The sequence below is a fragment of the Python bivittatus genome, unplaced genomic scaffold, assembly GCF_059951505.1.
Source record: "Python bivittatus isolate LINGU-HERP-01145 unplaced genomic scaffold, Pbiv_v1 ctg000080_np1212, whole genome shotgun sequence".
NCBI classification, from domain to species: Eukaryota; Metazoa; Chordata; class Lepidosauria; order Squamata; family Pythonidae; genus Python; species Python bivittatus.
This window is the reverse complement of record NW_028277035.1, coordinates 45965217-45984485: the sequence shown is the minus strand read 5'-3', so window position 1 is coordinate 45984485 and position 19269 is coordinate 45965217. Positions and strand designations below refer to the sequence as shown.

At 38.2% G+C, this 19269-nt stretch overlaps 1 protein-coding gene across 2 annotated transcripts in view; it reads right to left on the bottom strand.

Annotated features, from left to right (window-relative positions):
- RBM6 (RNA binding motif protein 6) overlaps positions 1 to 17960 on the bottom strand; it is a 64786-nt gene extending 46826 nt beyond the window's left edge. For both annotated transcript variants that reach the window (XM_007423986.4, XM_007423987.4), the window contains exons 1-4: positions 17787 to 17960; positions 13493 to 13588; positions 1065 to 2373; positions 321 to 410 (exon numbers count right to left, since the gene is read on the bottom strand). In XM_007423986.4, coding sequence (XP_007424048.1) covers positions 321 to 410; positions 1065 to 2373; positions 13493 to 13536 — 1443 coding nt within the window. In that variant the 5' untranslated portion in view covers positions 13537 to 13588; positions 17787 to 17960. The remainder of the gene's footprint in view (positions 1 to 320; positions 411 to 1064; positions 2374 to 13492; positions 13589 to 17786) is intronic.
- Positions 17961 to 19269: the final 1309 nt, after the last annotated feature.

Here is a 19269-nt window from a genome sequence, read left to right as displayed (position 1 = left end):
ATTTCAACATTTTAAGAAAAGTGGAGATGAACTAGCTTTTAAACACATTAAAATTATGTAAACTTGTCAAAAATCATCATTAAAGCAGCACAGATCTATTTTTCCAAATATAACCACAGTTAACATTTTTACAGAAACAATGTTAAAGCAGTCAAAAGCAAACTGCGGGACCAATTCTTTTTTTCTCTACAGTCCCTGGAACCCCTTTTAACTGCATTGATAAATTTTATTTTTCTATTATTTTAAAGTGGGAAACACAAAAGCTATAATATAGAATTAATGTGGAATATTGCTAGGTAAGCTTCATAGATATAACTTACATCATCTTTTGTAGCAGTTTCAGGCACTCTTCCTAGTCGAATCAACTTGCTTGGCTTGATATCTTTGAGGCAGGTCCTGTAATCCTGGTCCTTCAAAATAAAAATTCAAAAGGATTTAAAATCAACAATGAAGCAGAGGAAACATGCAACAAGCCAAACGAAGTCAAAAGTGTGTAAATCCCCTTAAAAAGTAACACTATAATTCACAATCATTTTCATTTTATAAATCATTTTATCATCAAGATGCTCTAGCAAAATAAGACTGTATGTAAAAGTTATGTCCACCACTAATGGGAAATCTCAATTTATAAGAAACAAATTGATACTAAAGAAATTAAGTGAAGATGTACAGAAGACTCAATGTGATATAATGGTTAAAATATGGGATATAGGTTTATAGGTTCAAATCCACCTTCAGCCACGGAAGCTCACTGAGTTTAGGCCAACTGTTATCCCTCACACAAAAGACTGTTATTATGGGGATAACTTGGAAAAGAGAGAACTATGTTTATCACTTTGAACACTTCAAGAAAATGCAAAATATAAATCCAATTAATAAATAATCTCATGTTAAATACCTACCCTTAATTTACAGATTTAATTATACAAGGAGTGAGATGAGATGGAGTAAGAGAAGGGTTAATTTTATTAGAGCTCACAGCTTTTATTTTTGAAATGTTATCATCATCTGCTAAGTATTTTGTAAATGTGATTAAGATAGAAACTTTCCAACAAGTTGCATACCTGAAGATCTGGTTGAGAATCTTTACAAGATTTCCCATCAGCAAAAGACTTGCCATGTTCATAGTCAAAGACCTGACTTCCTGGAAGACGATGATCTACATCTCGATACTCAATGCCCCTGTAGTCTGTATCCTGCCTTCCAAGGAAATCCAGATCACTTTTTTCTTTTAGTCCAGATGAGTCAGTTACTTGCTCTTCACCCGCAGAAATCTCTTGATTGCTAACAAAGCCCTGAGCAGGCTTATCTTGGTCCGGAAGATTAGGAAGAGGATCGCGGCTATTTTGGAACTCTAGAGAAGATTCAGTCTTAAGATTTTGTCCTTGGGATTCTTCTTCTCTGGCTCTTGACTCTGAATGTGGCAAATCTTCATTCTGAATACTCAAGGAAGACCTCTCTCTAACAACTACAGCCTCTTCTATCTTGCATTCTCTATCTGTTAAAGGTACTGTAGACTGACTGTGATGGAAGTCTACAACGTTTGGGTCTACTGAGGGTATCTCCCTTTCTGCAAAATCCAGTGGTTGTGGGGCATCCCTACCCCTAAAATCCTGATCAGCCTGAGATTTTGGCCTATTCCTGAAATTTGAGTGGGGTACATCTCTGTCTCTGAAGTCTGAATCAGCTGCACCCATATTTCTCAGATCTGTGTCAGGGACATCTCTTTTCCTAAAGTCTGAATAGGGTTGCTCTCTGCCCCTATAATCTTGTTCAGACATGTCTCTTGCTCTAAAGTGTGGGTGTGATCCGTCTCTATTTCTGAAATCTAAATCAGATGTTCCCCTAGCACGAAAATCTGATGGAGCATCATCTCTGCCCCTATAGTTCACTGTATGAGCTTCCCTATCTCTGTAGTTCATTCGGAATGCATCCCTATTTCTATAATCCATAGGAGGAATGTCTCCTCCACTATAATCCATAGACTGGCCTTCTCTATCCTGAAAATTTCCAGGGTATATCTCCCTACCCCTAAAGTCTGGAAGGAGTGGTACCCTAGCTCTGAAGTCCAACTGTGAATCATCCCTACTCTGGAAATCAGAAGGTGAGTAATCTCTGCCTCCAAAATCATGCATATGACCCTCCCCACCTCTGAAGTCACTACGTGGTCCATCTCTACCTCCAAAGCTGAAAGTAGATTCCTCTCTGTTCGCAAACTGAGGATTGAGGATGCCTGGGAGTCCCTGGATATCAAAAGGAAGTGATTCTCTGCCAGAGAAGTTGCCAGAGTGTCTTTCTTGAGCAAGACTATCAAGGGGAGGAGGAGAGTAATCCCTGTTCCACCCGGGAGCAAATCTTTCTTCTTGGCTCCCACTGTAGAAATAAAGACAGTGTTATTCATAATGTCCTTCGAGTTTGTAATCTACACATCAGCATGTTCTTCTCTAACTTTTACAGAGCTGTTCAACAGTAAGATCCGCAGAAGATAGTGATGTTTGGTAGTTTAAGAGATGGTAGTATACGACAGACGTGATAAGTAAACTTGCGCACTCTTATGTCACCATAATTCCCAGAAGAACTCAACATGGAATACCTGAAATATTAATGAGTTAAGGTAACAATCTACATAGTCTCACAGTAAATGAATTTGGGAAGTTAAGAGAATTTAAGAGGCCACCACAATTATCTTGCATGCTCCTTCAGCCAGGGAATATACCTCAGGTCTGGTTTTATCACAATTTTAAAAAGGAATTCTTGTAAGTTCTCTATCATGATAATGAATTCCTTGTTCAACATTCAAAGAAACAGTTATTAATACATGGCATCATTTTAATGTATATAAAATTCTATGTCCTGTCTTTCCAGTCTTTATGTACTACTCATTACCAATTTGGGAGGAACTAAAAGCATACTACACTACTTTACAGCAGAATTACATTTCACAAGTTATTTCACAACTGCATAAAGACCCAAGCAGCAATAATATTGTTGACAGCATTCGTTTGGTAGCATACATTTTTATTAAAAATGTTTATTTTGGCAGCTGGTCTGAGGAATTTTATTTTACCTTTAACATAACATGATTTCTTCAGGGCACTTGACTTATTCCTAGAGAAAAGTGCATTTATAGAAAATATGTTTGAAATTAAGTCTCAGAACTATCCCTAGTGAACTGAGTTTGCAAGAATCTGAAAAAAATCTGTAAATAATCTACTTCAATATATTAAGAACAATAAACATAAATATTTCACTATTTCCCTTTATGCTTTTAGTGAAGTTGTGAAAGAGTTGGCTCTACTCCTGATATAGATGTTTCGTACAATTTCCTTCCTAAGACTAGCAGTTTTTCAGTTACTAAACTGTAAGTATTCAAATCCAGAAAAAAGTCAATTCACCCCAAGGGCGAAAGTCACGTGTTGAGCACTGACATTCATTATTCCCTTTCTCATAAATTGTTGGTTCACTGCTCATACCTTACCACAGGTATGGAAACATTTATTCTTTGCCCATACCATGGTCTTGATCTAAGCTGCGGGGCACCACATATACAACTTGAGAAAGGAAGTCATGCATACCAGGGCTGAAGACTTGACATTAGATCTGTTTTAGCCTTAAAGAATATCCAGCTGGGCACATTATAAAAAAAAATAGGGATAAAATAGCATCAAATAACTTCAGCCTTTCATTTTCCCCCCCTCAACAGTCAGAATGTAATATTCTTTCCAGTATGCCTGTCATACTGAAGAACAGTTATTTATACAGGTGAAACTCAAAAAATTAGAATAGCGTGCAAATGTTCATTTATGTCAGCAAGGCAACTCAAAAGGTGAAACCAATATATGAGATAGATGCATTACATGCAAAGCAAGATATGTCAAGCCTTACTTTGGTATAATTGTGATGATTATGGCGTACAGCTTATGAAAACCCCAAATTCACAATCTCAGAAAATTAGAATATTACATGACATCAATAACACAAGGATTGGAAATAGAACAATATCGGACCTCTGCAAAGTATAAGCATGCATATGTACTTGGTTTGGGCCCCTTTTGCAGCAATGACTGCCGCAATGCGGCGTGGCATGGATGCTATCAGCCTGTGGCACTGCTGAGGTGTTATGGAAGACCAGGATGCTTCAATAGCGGCCTTCAGCTCTGCTGCACTGTTCGGTCTCATGTCCTCATCTTTCTCTTGGCAATGCCCCATAGATTCTCTATGGGGTTCAGGTCAGGCGAGTTTGCTGGCCAATCAAGCACAGTAATCCCATGGTCATTGAACCAGGTTTTGGTACTTTTGGCAGTGTGGGCAGGTGCCAAGTCCTGCTGGAAAATGAAGTCAGCATCCCCATAAAGCTCGTCTGCGGAAGGAAGCATGAAGTGCTCCAAAATCTCCTGGTAGACGGCTGCGTTGACCCTGGATTTAATGAAGCACAGTGGACCAACACCAGCAGATGACATGGCTCCCCAAATCAACACAGACTGTGGAAACTTCACACTGGACTTCAAGCATCATGCATTGTGTGCCTCTCCATTCTTCCTCCAGACTCTGGGTCCTTGGTTCCCAAATGAGATGCAAAAGTTGCTCTCATCAGAAAAGAGGACTTTGGACCACTGGGCAACAGACCAGTTCTTTTTTTCTGTAGCCCAGGTAAGACGCTTCTGACGTTGTTTGTTGTTCAGGAGCAGCTTGACAAGAGGAATACGACATTTGAATCCCATGTCCAGGATCCGTCGGTGTGTGGTGGCTCTTGATGCACTAACTCCAGCCTCAGTCCACTCCTTGTGAAAGTCCCCAACACTTTTGAATGGCCTTTTCCTGACAATCCTCTCCAGGCTGCGGTCATCCCTGCTGCTTGTGCACCTTTTTCGTCCACACTTTTCCCTTCCACATAACCTTCTATTGATGTGCTTTGATACAGCACTTTGGGAACATCCAACTTCTTTTGCAATTACTTTTCAGGGCTTTCCCTCCTTATGGAGGGTGTCAATGATGGTTTTCTGCACAACTGTCAGGTCAGCAGTTTTTCCCATGCTTCTGATTCCTACTGAACCAGCCTGAGAGACCATTTAAAGGTTCAGGAGCCCTTTGCAGGTGTTATGGATTCATTAGCTGATTAGAGTGGGACACTTTGAGCCCAGAATATTGAACCTTTTCACACTATTCTAATTTTCTGAGATTGTGAATTTGGGGTTTTCATAAGCTGTATGCCATAATCATCACAATTATACCAAAGTAAGGCTTGACATATCTCGCTTTGCATGTAATGCGTCTATCTCATATATTGGTTTCACCTTTTGAGTTGCCGTACTGACATAAATGAACATTTGCACGATATTCTAATTTTTCGAGTTTCACCTGTACTAATAAAGACATATACCCAACAATCAAGGATGTGCATCTATTCAGTTCCAAAGCAGGAAAGATATTTCAGACCCAACATAAATATACTTGTTATAATATTCAGTGGCTCCTTAAAGAAGTTTCACCTTTCCCACAACTCCAACACTAATTAAAGATACATTAATTCATGGGGTCTGTGCAAGCCTAGGAAAAGGTGTGGCTTCTTTAAGGAGCCTATAAACTCTCCAGAGAAAATGCATATGGATGCACAGAGGCTGCAAAGAGATGGCAAAAATCTGTTGCACCAGCAGTGTTTATCAGAATGTTGAAGCAAAAACAATTCTGCACTATATCCCTATTACAGATATACTGTTATGATTGCTTAACCCTGCAGAATTGCACTGGTCCTTTCTAGTCTGTCTATATAGGTAGTCCTTGAGTTACAACCCCAATTGGGACCAGAACTTCCATTGCTAAGTGATGCAGTCATTAAGTGAGTCACACCCAATTTTACAACCTTTTTTTGCTGTGGTCATTAAGCAAATCACTTGGTCATTAAGCAAATCCAGCTTCCCCCACTGACTTTGCTTGTCAGAAGCCCCCTGGGAAGTTAGCAAATGGCAATCCCATGACCCCAGGACACTGCAACTGTCATAAATACATGCCAGTTGCCAAGCTGGCAACTTTTGATTTTGATCACATGACTACGGGGATGCTGCAACAGTCCTAAGTGCAAGGACCAGTCATAAGTCACTTTAGCACTGTCATAACTTCAAACGGTTATGAAACAAATGGTCGTTAAGTCGAGGACTACCTGTAAAGGACAGTACATATTCACCACTATCCCTGATTACACTTTATATTGGGGGAACTGATGTACTGGTTAACTAGTTGAAAATGCCCTTGTTTTTGTAAAAAGAAACACCTAGAGAAACAGTCTAATTGTAGTGGGCTAATTTACTTTGGACTATATCTATGGAATCTCAATTAAGTAGAGTTTACAGATCTTAGTGCTTTCTTGTATTGGTTTAGAGAAGTTTAAAATCCAAAATTGTAAATGGAGTTTAACGGTTAACATTCCACAATGCACAAATGTCATTGATCAATAAAAGATGTAAAATAATTTTTCTTCTAGGATGTTTAGACAAAAAGTGCAAAGGGAAATTGCATATAGAAAGCTCAATGAAATATGTACATTGGTATTTGCAAAACAATCAGATGCTCACATCAAAACCATGGTTTTGGAAAACATATGTGAGAAATGTTTGCCAAAGATAAAAAAAATTGTTTAGAGCTGATAAACTACAAATTAACAGGCCACCACCATGACAATTACTATTCAAGTGTTTATAGAATCTAAATATCAAATTACCAATGTCTTGTAATATGCATTTACAATATTTAAAGATCCCTTATCACAGATTTGAAAAAAAGGGTAATACCAACTTCTTTTGGAAGAAATTAAAGAGAGAGATTGAAAGACACAGCCTTGAATGATATATCGAGGGAAGGAGGAGCATCCCAAGGAATTACATCTATAGCACTGCACCCACTGCTATTTTTCTTTTTCAATGGATGGCTTTTTCTTCTAGAGGTGGCTTCCATCAATAAAAAGGGGCAGAAAATGAATGTTGGTGCCATCCCCCACACTGTTTCGAAGAATCATCCTAGCCTCTAGGACAGATTTCAGAGGTATAATGGCTACAGGGGAATAGGATTTGGTGAAACTCATTTGAGTGAACGAAACGTTAGCAGCATTAAAGAGCATTTTTCTCATGAGAGAATACTATTGGACAAAATCCACAAAATTTTAGCAGAAAAATAAGTTCTTGTGACTTCTGAAAGGAAAAGTCTTATCTTACCAAATTTTCTGAATACTTTAAGAAAACCAATAAACATGTTCAGGGACAATCTGGTAAATATTCTAAACTTAGAGTATTTTCAAGCAGTTTTTATTTATTTGTTTAAAAAAAAAGGTCACTGAAGATTTTTAAGAAACTTAGCAACTACAGGTATTACATGACTTTAAGACAATTTGTTAAAGAAGCAAGCTCGAGAGATGAAAACCAACATTGTATGACCAATCTTCCCTACAAAAATGTTCAAAGACCTGGGGAGTTCAAAAAAGGATACCTATAAGGGAGTGGAGATTACCTTTCTCCACATAATTCTCCAGAATTGCAAAAGGAGTTCTGTTGCAGGATAATTTAATTTAAAATTCACACATCTCTGGTGTAAATACCAATGCAGGTTTTATAACTGGAATTATAACAGGAACTGTATTAAAACTATTGCAGTTTAACATTCACAATATATGGAATCAAATACCTACAATAAAATAACCAAATTGCAGGTGGCAATCGATAATGCAGGATTATGAAATTTAAAGTAGACTGACGAACTACAGGTGCATTTCTCTAAACTGGACTATCAGCACAGCAACTCGGTATGAAATTAATGAACACCATGCAACAAATCCTCATTTTTTAGAAGTTTTACATAAGCATGCACCCTCGTTCTTTAGCTGTATATGGAGCAAGAAAGTTTATATTAGTAGTGTATAACAGCACTGGAAATGGGCAAACAGGACATATATTAGAGTTTTCATTCAGGACTACCTTGTGGTGATAAAGGTGGCAAAACATATTTTTTTGCCCTTATCGCATCTGCAGATAGCCAACCACCAACCCTGTTCAGGGTGACTTGGTAGGATGAAATCTGAGGTGCACCTGCAGGACCCTTGTGAAGAATATTCTAGGCATCTGTTGGATAAAATTGTTCAGATTTGCTCTAAGTTGGACACCAGCTTTCTGGCAGGACCTATGGAGTTGACAGAGGCATGTCTGGCTCTGTTACCTGGGTTGAGTTTGCCTGTTAATGCAAGGAGGTGAACAGGTTATGGGCTTGGCCACTGTATTTTAAATCCATGTCTCTCCTGGTAGACAAAGGCCTCCTGGGAAATTATACATGGCTGGGTCCAGACTAGTGAATTCATACTGAAGGAAAGGTGGTCCCACCGACACGTAAAAAGGCAGTGATCCACTCTCCTTGAGAAACCATCACTGGTTCCAACCACATTGCACAATTTTTGCACTGCCTCCATCATACCCTTTTTAGGGAAGGTTGTTGAAAAGGTGGCTACACTACAGCTTCAGAAAGCCCTAATGGAAAGGAAATGGTTTATCTGCAAATCTTTCAGTTGGGTTTGAGGTCTGAATAGGGGACCAAAACAGCATTGCACTTGTGGATGACCTCTGGTGGGGGTGAATGCATCCATCCTTGGTCTCCTTGATCTCTCAGTGGCTTTCAATACCATTGATCATACTATCCTCCTTAACAAGCTCAGGGAGTTCAGAGAGAGAGGCACAGTGTTGCAGTGGTTCTCTTCCTTCCTCCAGCGCCAATTTCAGTCAGTGTTGATAGGAGAGATCTGACCTCAGACCCCTTCTTTGTGGGGTCCCTCAGGGTTCTGTTCTCTCCCCACTACTGCTTAACATCTATATAAAGCTGTTTGGTGAGGTCATCTGCCAGCACAGGGATAGGTATCATCAGTATATACGAATTCACCACCATCTGACTTGGGAGGCATTACTCACGATCACTCATGCCTCGGTCACCTCCCAAATGGATTACTGCAACACACTCAATATACAGCTGCCCTTGAAGGCCACTCGGAAATTGCAGCTGGTCCAGAATGTAGTGGCATGGGAAATTATGGGAGCACCTAAGTGTCTCCATGTTACACCCCTGCTCCATGACCTGCACTCGCTTCCGGTAGGCTTCCAGGTGCAATTCAAGGTGCTGGTTACCACCTATAAAGCCCTTCATGCCATGAGACCAGGTTATTTGCTGGACCACCTTTCTCTAATTGTTTCTGCCTGGCTCACTAGATCTGGCAGGGTGGGCGTGCTCTGGGTGTCATCAAACAGTGCCATCTGGCAGGACCCTGGAACCAAGCCTTCTCTGTCATAGTTCCTGCCCTTTGGAACATAATACCCATTTGTATGTCTTTGGTCCTGATCCTGTTTGTATTTCATAAATCCCTGAAGACCTGGATGTTCTCCCAGGCATGAGGCCTATAGATTGGGTGAGCCCATTGTTGTGGTTTTCTTTGGCATGACTGTGGTTATGTGCTTGAATTGATTGGTCTTCAGTGCTACTGTATTATTACTGTATCATGTTAATTGTTATAATTCATTACTTTTGGTTGGTTGGTTTTTACTCCTATGTTTGTTGCCCAGAGTCATGATTGCAAGAATAGGCAGCTCTATAAATTGATATAATAATTCTTCGGCAGTGCAATTTGATCACACCACCAACCTGCCCATTCTTAATCTCTCTGCTGAACATACTAATACACACCAATCAATAGGCCAGAATAGGACCAGGAAATGGTAAAAGGGAAAAAGAGATACTGTTCACAAGGACAAAAGAGGAATACATATAACATTTACAATTATTTATATGATCTTCAGTATGGATAAATGAAGCAGGATGGAGACCAAGGAGCAAAAGTTAATACGTTTAAAAATGATTTTTAAACAAAGTTAGAGATGCTGTAAAAGGTAAAAAGGAATGAGATGAGAAAGAAAGGAACAGAAAGTTAAATAAATTAACATTGGAGATTCAAGCAAGAATGGGAATAAGGATGATGAAAAACTAAATCAGATAGTCATAGAAAATGCTGCCACACACACATAAACACACAAAAAGAGATCCTGTGAAAGAATGAGGTGTGATTACAATGACAGTCAATAAATCAATCTTTGTCTCCATCAAAACTGAATGACCACAAAGATCACTCTGATTTGAGGATTGACCTGTCAATTCACAAATGAATATCCCCCCCTCCCCATTATGGAAGGTACTGATTTTAACAATCCCCCTTTTTAGCATGTAGTATGTCTTTCTGTTCTTTCCAGTGAACTGAACCCCTGAATTACATATCAGAAGTAGAAATATGTGGAGAATTCTGAATCAGTGACAGGATGAGTTAAGACACAATTGTCCTAACTCAAGTGATTTAGAAAACAATGTGCATTTCCTTATTCAAGTTGTATTACAGCTCTAGGTATAATACTAAAAGGTGTAGAAGAGGAATGTTTCAGGCATTGAAAAGATGGCAATATCAGTACAAGGCAGACCTCCTTAAACAGAGTATTCCATTAATAAGGCACAATTGAGAAAGCATCTCCCTTGTCACCATTTGTCCAACTTATCTGATGGAGCGACTCATAGGAGGGCCTCCAAAGATGTCTAGAGTTTTTGTCTTTAGTCTCTGAAAATTGGTACTGAAATTAAGGTAAAATATACTATAGTCCTTACATACCACATCGCTTTTGGAATCTCCACATTTTCACTTTTCCTGCTCTGATGATGTTCTTAAAAAAACTGTTGCTGCTATATAACATCAATGCATCTAATTATCTTATCTCTCATCAAATAAAATTCAACAGCTAAATATACTTTATTATGTTATATTGTATGATTAACCTATGAGAAACTATATCCAGCTCCTTTGACTCATATGCTCTCAGAAACTCTCTGAGCTGTAAACAACTTAATAAGCTTTCAGACTGCGTCCCTGAATGGAATGCATCCAAGAAAAGTATTCTTACTGCCTCATCAACCTCATATTGTTGATGAAAAGGTTTTTTGGTTTGATTAATTTCCCCTATGCAAAAGATTGTCAATTTCTTATTATACAGATCTCAAGGTATGTACAAAAAAAACCCTCAAGAGCCATGCAAACAATATTCTACAAGAAAGCTTTTACAAATAGTCAAGTTTCAAGCTGGGATAAAAAAATACCACCACCCAAACCTATATGGAATGGCATTCCATAAACAAGATGCTACAGGTAAGAAGTCACTTTCTCATATTCTGCACCTCACAGGACATCGTGGCACTGTAGTGGAAGGTGTGATGTTTTCCTTGTAGTGTGGAAGTGTTATTTTATTTTTCTGTTTTTATTGGCTGTTGTTGAGAGCCATTAGGATAATTGTGTATAAAATTGGTGGCCATACAGTATAAGATCAATCAATAAATAAAAATATACAACCCTGCCTGAACCACCTCCTCAAATCCTTAAGTCCTGAACAATTTGGGTTTGAAGTATCGTCATGCCACTTTGAATGTGGATTGGGAACACATTATAAATCAGTGCAGTAATCACAGTAAGTACATACAGCTATATCTTATTAAGTTATTTCAGACTGGCTGAAGAAAATATTAAGTAGAATCTATTTCTACAATGAACATTATTGGACTTGCTCTTTCTTGCAGGAGCTGCTGCTGAGGATCATCAGGCTGCCCAGAATAGACCAGGATGAGGCGCATGAGACAGTAGCAAGATGGGGAAACTGGATGAATTTGGTAGGGAAGTGCTGTACAAGCAGAAACACTTTCCCACTTGTACAAGTAACCTCTGAACTGAAGCCATCATCAATACCCTTGTGTGAACTAGAAGTATAATCTGTTGTAACTGCTGTAATCTACCATCTCATCACCATCTCTGAATAGCACTTTTCTTTATTTTACTAAATTCATTATTAAAATAGCACTTGCTTTACAAATTCAAGTAACTCTTCGTATTCCGACAAGCCACATCATACTCTCATGAATCTGTGTAGTACTTTTTTTTTTTTGCCAATAAACATATCATTTTAATATACTTGGTTTCTTAATTAACATGAGCAACTACTCATCAAAGAAGGCTTTTATAGAAGAAGATCAATATTTTGCTTAAGGCCAATACGTGTGTATGCTACTTGTATTTTAATGATATACAACAATCCTGAGCCTACAGCACATATTATTTTGTTTTGAATCATGCCAATCCATCCTGGAGCTACTTCACACTTCATCCGCACCTCCACAGATTTGTGCCTATCTAATGTGCGTTTAGTAGGCAGGCTATATGCACAAAGTGTAAGTAATCCCCTACTGTCAATTATTATACATTAATATTTACAACTCATTTTCCCCAAAACTATAAATGTGCTTTTCATTATTACTGTGAGTTTCTGCCTTCAGGTTCCCATTCTGTGAAATAGTGACTGCACAGAATTGCTTTCCTATGTTTTACTAACTAAATTGCAACTTTCTGAGGCAACAAAACATGCTAAGCTATAAACTATGGTTTATCACAGTGGTTAGGTTCATACAACATAATACACTAAAAACAAACAAACCCAATGGGAACACAACATAGGATGATATGTGAACTCACCAAATATAGTTGCTGCCATAAACGTTTCAGAAGTTTTAGAAGCCTCTACGGTAGTGTAAAGTAAAAACTTCAGAAAGCCACAGCATACTAGGTAGCCTCAAATTTATGTCATCAAACTACTTGTTCTTTGATCATATACAAAAAAATGAAATTATCTCTTATTTGACCACGCATAATGCCCTAAGACTAGGTGAACACTTCTTTGCACACTAAGACCAAAAACAACTCAGAAAAGGTTTCAGGCATCTCTATAGTTATGCAAAACTGTTAATGGCATGGCAAAGAATATTCTGAATTTCTCCCTTACATTTTTAAATACAATTTTAAAAATAGTACTAATGTAATTATATTTCTTTCAAAAAGCATTTTGATTACACTTTTATTATGGGCATCACATCCTTGAGTTGGACACTAAGCAATTACACTGAATATATTCACAGACCAAAAGTCGGCCACACTAGACAAACCAAACAACTGGGACAAAATACTAAACTGCTGAATGCTCCCTTTTGGATCTTTCAGCCAAGACACATCTAGAATCCAGATTCTAACTTTTCATTTTTAACATTATTTGTACTTCTGTAAATTCTTGGATTCTCCTAATCTTGTGTAGAGAAAGTGACATTTCAAGCACATAAGAAGCAATACGCAAAAAATCTAGTTTGCTCCTACTGTACATAAGCAGGATCACCTGCAAAATGTTGCCATTTAGATTGTTCCTGTTCAATATTTCAGCCACCTCTTTCCTCCTCCATGATGTTCCATTCAACTTCCCTTCACTATCTTTCTTTTCTGGGGGGGAACCAATCCCTCCCCACTCAAAAATCTTACTTGTGGCTATTTCTAGAAAATGTTACTGCACAATGACTATTTAGGACTGCTATCATTAATAAATGTATTTCATATTGAAATGCTTACCGGAAAGGACCCATTCTATTGGCTGAACGAGGGTTTCCCCACATTTTGTTGCAACAGACAATCAGAAATCAAATTCTTGTTGTTACACTGCAGAATCTATAAAACAGAAGAACAATAAAAACAAATAAATTAAAATTCAATTATCCTAAGTATGCTATTTAAATCAGCAGGTACATTAGCTGATCAGCCTATTTAAACCTTTCATATTTTCTTGAAACACTCAGCTAAAAGTAATTCTGGAGCAGAGAGAGTTTATTTGAGCTATAATACTAAACCAAAACATTTTTAAATTGTCACCACTACTCAGCAGCAAAGCCTAAGGCTTGCAAAGCCTATGTTGCATTAAAGAAGTTAAATTAATGACAGTAAGCACAACAGGACACCTGGATTCTACATCACTATAAGGGCAGACAGCTAATTTATTCAGAGCATAGACTGCTAGGTTGTTAGAGCAATTTAAACGACAAATCAAAAAGGAAATTAAATATCTAATCATGGGTCACATCATTATATCCAAATATAGCATTTGGAGTTACCTACTGAAACTAAATGCAGAGAGATTCAGTATCAGTAAAAGGAAACAAACTTCCTCATAGACAAAAGTTTAACTACAGAATTTGCTACAATTGTTGTGATAATGGCTACTAGATTAGATGGCTTCAAACTTTATCTATGATAGGCCTATCAATATCTATAAGTTTTGATGGCTCCATATATCCTGAATCAAAAGCAGTAAATACCAGGTGCTGGGGAGTATGCTACAAGAGGATTATCACACTCATATCCTGCTTCTGAGTTTCTCAGATGCATCTGCTTCACCATGCATACTCCTTAAAGTGACCAGAGAGGTCTCTGGACTGGTCCCAAAGAATTCTTATGTACTAGCTATGTTATGTCTTACCTTACTCAGAATGCTGCAATTAAAAGATATAATCTAGAAAATAGGCCAACATATTTCTCACACAATTATTATCTTTTGGGCTTCTTCCAGTGCTTATATCAGCCTCTCTAATTTAGTGGTTTTCAGATACATTGGCTTACACTCTTATTATCACCAAATCAAACTAGAGAAGACTGGTATATATCAAACAGCTTTTATCTCCAGTAAATATGGTAAGCACCTCCTCCCCTCCAATATTTGCTTCTTCACAAATGATGTCTAGTTTGCCATCTTCACAAACAATTGATTCCCATTTAATTACATTGTGTTGTATTATAGAAACTTCTGTAAAGGACAAAATTCAAATTGCTTTCTATGGGACAGATTACATGGAAGAATGAAAACCCAGAAACCAGACATTAGAAATACCAACAGAGATGAACAAATACTTCTTTTGGTCTATGTACATTCTATCTTGACCATAAGGTCACACTCTAGCCAAGAAAAAAAATTCCTTAAGCAGCAAGCAAGAGTACACAGCTACTAACTAGAATTCAGTGACAGATGACACACAATCTCTTATTCTCACAAAAGGCATTCTCCTTCCCATATAGAAATACATAGCTTCCTAGTACAGAGGACAAAGAAGAGTAACCAAAAAAAATTCCTAAGTCCACTATAGCAAAAGTGAACTGGAATACACAACACAGGAAGCAGAACAGGGGAAGAAATACTGTAACAAAATCACAGGGTCTAAATATAATGAGAAAATTATTTCAGAGATCTTTATCTCATTTGTCCAGAACTAATAATTGAAATAAATACATTTAATTCTGATTCTAGTCTTTCTTAACAAACTCTAAGGAAATTAACATTGATCCCTTGAGTAGAACCACACCTCCTACCTTAGGCAGTAAGAAAATCACTCCAAAACAGCTATTCAGCTTGTCTCAAATAGAAAAACAAGGTTCAGAGTTGTGGACATGATGTTCCTAAAGTTGAGAAGTTTTTTGCCTTTCCCCAAAAAAGCAGACATGGGTATTGAAATATATCTTTGAGGACATCAGAGAGATTTCTGCAATATTCTAAAGATGACCCTGGGGCCCTAGGGCACAAATGGACCTATAGACACCTACCTATTTTTTTAGTGATATGAAATGGAAACTTTCCTTAAGAATGTTAGGCTAATTTGTGAAACAAAAGGCTTGTTTGCACTGGAAATTTTCCTGCTTGATGACATTTCTCATATTTGCAACTGACATCAATGAACTTCTTAAAAAAATCAATTTTGTTTGTTCCCCCAGAAAACATTCTATTTTGAAATTCTATCATATCATTACAGGTAGTCCTCATTTAACGACCACAATTGGGACTGGCAATGCGGTCGTTAAGCAAAGGGGTCTCTAAACCACAACTGTGCTTATGATCTTACTTCAACTTTCGTGTTACAAACATGCAAAGGTCACGTATGCGAGAATTGGTTGTAAAGTTACTTTTTCATCACCACTCTAACTGGAGGCAATTGCTAAATGGGGACTACCTACATTCCATTTACCAATTGTCTTTTTCCTTTTTTAAAAAAATATTCCATTACTTTAAAAAGGGTTGCTTTCAGTATCACTTTTATTATCAAGAATGCTCCTTGGACCCTTATAATGCCTATCTTAGAAAATGAAAAGGGTGGGCAGCTGTAGCTCAGTGTTTTCTTTAGAAATTTGTCAGAACAAAAATATCTAGGAAAAAAGAGAAAAGCAAAGTAAGGTAGTAGGAGGCATACTGAAAAACAGGAAGGGGGAGGGTTACCTCATCACTTTATCTTTTAGTAAACAGGTGCTTTGTGAATCTCACTAGAGCAGTCATTTTCTGATTAGACACTCCTACATCCAAATTATCTGGTAAATAAAGGTACCTACAACAAGCTCAAGATTCTAATGTATTCAAGACAGAAAAACACACTGTCTATCCCTGCTATAAATTCTAAGCTTACTTCTGAAATGTGTTCAGAAACTTCAATTGATTCATCTCCTGGGAGTATATTTTATTATTTTTTCACTTGCATGGGCTTCTAGTTTGTTTTTAAACGCAGTTCAAAATGTTAATTAACTTTAAAGGTCTGTATGATTTAAACCCAAGGTGTTCTAAAGGTGTAATAGCTCCCATTAGATCCTGAAGTTCCCAATAGATATACAGAAAGGTTCCATTCCTTAACCCTCATTAACTAATACACAAGACTTTATATATAGGATAAGGTCCTCAGCATTGTTGCCTAGATTTTGTAGCCATTTTCCCTAGAAGGGCCATTGCTCTCAATGTTCAACAAAGCTGTGAAAATAGTCTTTTTTTCATTAATATTTAACAGTGTTGAATTTTTAAAATATTAACAAATGAAAGCTATATTTAATTTGCACAGGCAACAAACATACAAAACTTGATAAAAATATATGCACCATATAAATATATTTGCAGACATGTTTTACTTTCAACTTTTAAATATTTTAAAAATAATATTTAAAACAAATTTAACATGAAACAAGTGATCTTTGATAAGTATATTAATAACCAATTTTAAATGTGTCTTAATGATACTGTGTTGAATTAATTTTGGTTATTTATTCAATTTGTATCTGAAATACAAGCAATCTAATTCCCATTAATATAAACATGCTGGCATAAATTTGCATAACACTAATTTTGGGGGGGGACCAGTTCATCCTAACACACACGATGCAAAGAGTTACCATTTTGAAAAGAAATTCTGTCTATACAACAAAGTGGGAACCGGCTGACAAATAACTACTTTAATTAACGATATGAACAGAGTGTGCAGTTCTGATTGCACAACCGAGCCCAAGTAGCCCTGTTAAGACCAGTTAAGTGTAACAGCTCTATACAGAGGCTCAACAACAGTAATCTTCCTAGAAGAGAGAAACTGTTTCCACTTTCTGAACCATTATTTCAATTACTGCTCTGATACACAAACTGCAGCAATGCTCCTCATTCACAAAGGGAACGATCTTGCATAACTCAGATTGGTGGCATAACATCTGGCCCCGTAACAGCAGCAGCGATTCTCCAAGACAATCAGGGAAAGACCGTCGCCGACGCTGCTAATTGAAGAGAGGCTGTAAGATGCGCTCTATCAATTCCGACCTCCCAGGTAACCGCAAGAGACCTCTGTCACCCTCCCTTCCCAAACCATTTTTCTTGGCCATTTATCCGACTCACCTTGGGGAAACAAAGCAAAACCGCCACCCGCCTCTAATTGCTCTGACCCTCAAACGCTGAGAAAGCCGAAGCGTCACCGCTGTATTTGCGGGAGACTAACCTCCGGCCGCGGCCCTGTCAGTGCCAAACGCGTTTCCCGCGTGTCGTATCGCCTCCCAGGCCAGCCCCCCCCCCGCCGCTCCTCCCCACCTCCAGAGCGGGCGACGCGCCGGCGCAGGCAATCGGCAACAGCTGAGGACGCCCCTCCTCGGCACGGTTCCTGAGGTGGGAGAAATGCCCACCGGCCAGGCTCAATCTACCGCCGCTCTCGGGGCCTCCAGCAGAGCCGCAGCACCGAGCGAGACGGAACCGGAAGTTCTGGCACATCCTGCCACGTGACGCGCAGCCCCTGCCGCGTGCACGCGCTGGGTGGGTTACGCCTGACAGACTCTCCTAAATTAAAGCAGCTTGTGTGGCAATTTGAGAGGCTACGTTTGGGTCTCCCCTGAGGAGGTTATGAGGGTCGCCTGTAGAAAACAATGGGGAACCCGAGAATTTTAATAATGCGTGACTGGACAGCGAGGTATCCGGCGGAAAATGGAACTGCAGAGATTTCAGCGGGGCTGCATGAAAGTCAACGCAGTTCAAGACTTTCCATGCAAGAGGATGCTAGAATGGCTCTGCGATGAGCCAATTAAAGTAGATTGATTTTTGCTGCTTTTGAGGGCAGCTTTGTACGGAGAAATTCAAACTATTCTTTCTCTGAACCGTTCATTGTGCCCCAAACAGCAGAACTGTTATGAAATAATCCACAAACTCTACAGTATGGACATGGTATATTGTTGTGACACATTTTAAATGTTTACTTTAAAAAAAGTTATGTATTAAAATGTTTTCTTTCTGCCTTTTAAATCAACTCATAATGTGATTTGGCATTAGATTATACATACACTGAGATCAAAGATCTAGAAAGTTATAATCTGGGAAATATTTTGAAAATTGGAAACTACACTAATCACCTCTCTTAATCTGATGTGGCACTGAACTTTGACTAATATATATAAGAGATCTCATCCCTGAATGCATAATTAACCCACATATGTCCACACCTCCCATCACAATCATTGTTATAAATATCAAAGCTTTCTAAGGCATGGCCTTATAAATGTGGGCTGCATTGTGCTAAATCATCAAATCCTGGAGCAAAAACATTGCATCAGGAATTACCATATCAACTTTAGTATGGCTAGGTTGTCTTACATAACACACTATTATGAATTGATTAATCAAGATTCACTGACTTATCTCCAAAATTAAGCTAGACTCCACTGTTTGCAAACTACATATTGATTCAATGTGTTGTATAGGTGCTGGTAGGTGATAAAAATATTTCATTGTAAGATTGTTTGAGAAGGAGTATAACAACAAAAACAACTGCAATTCCATCCTCTAGGACAAGAATAGGGGACACAGTACTTGCGAGCACCAAGGTATAACTGGAACCATCAAATTCCTGCCACGCCTGGATTTTTTAAAGACCTCTTTTCTATTAATTACATCTGCAATTTGTTCGTTTTTTACTTAGCATGTTATGTACATCTAACCATGCTGTTACTGTTATGGTCATGTGTAAACCCAACCATTGTTCCTTTGTGAGAAATGCACTCATGACTCTCTCCTTGGGTTAGTCAGA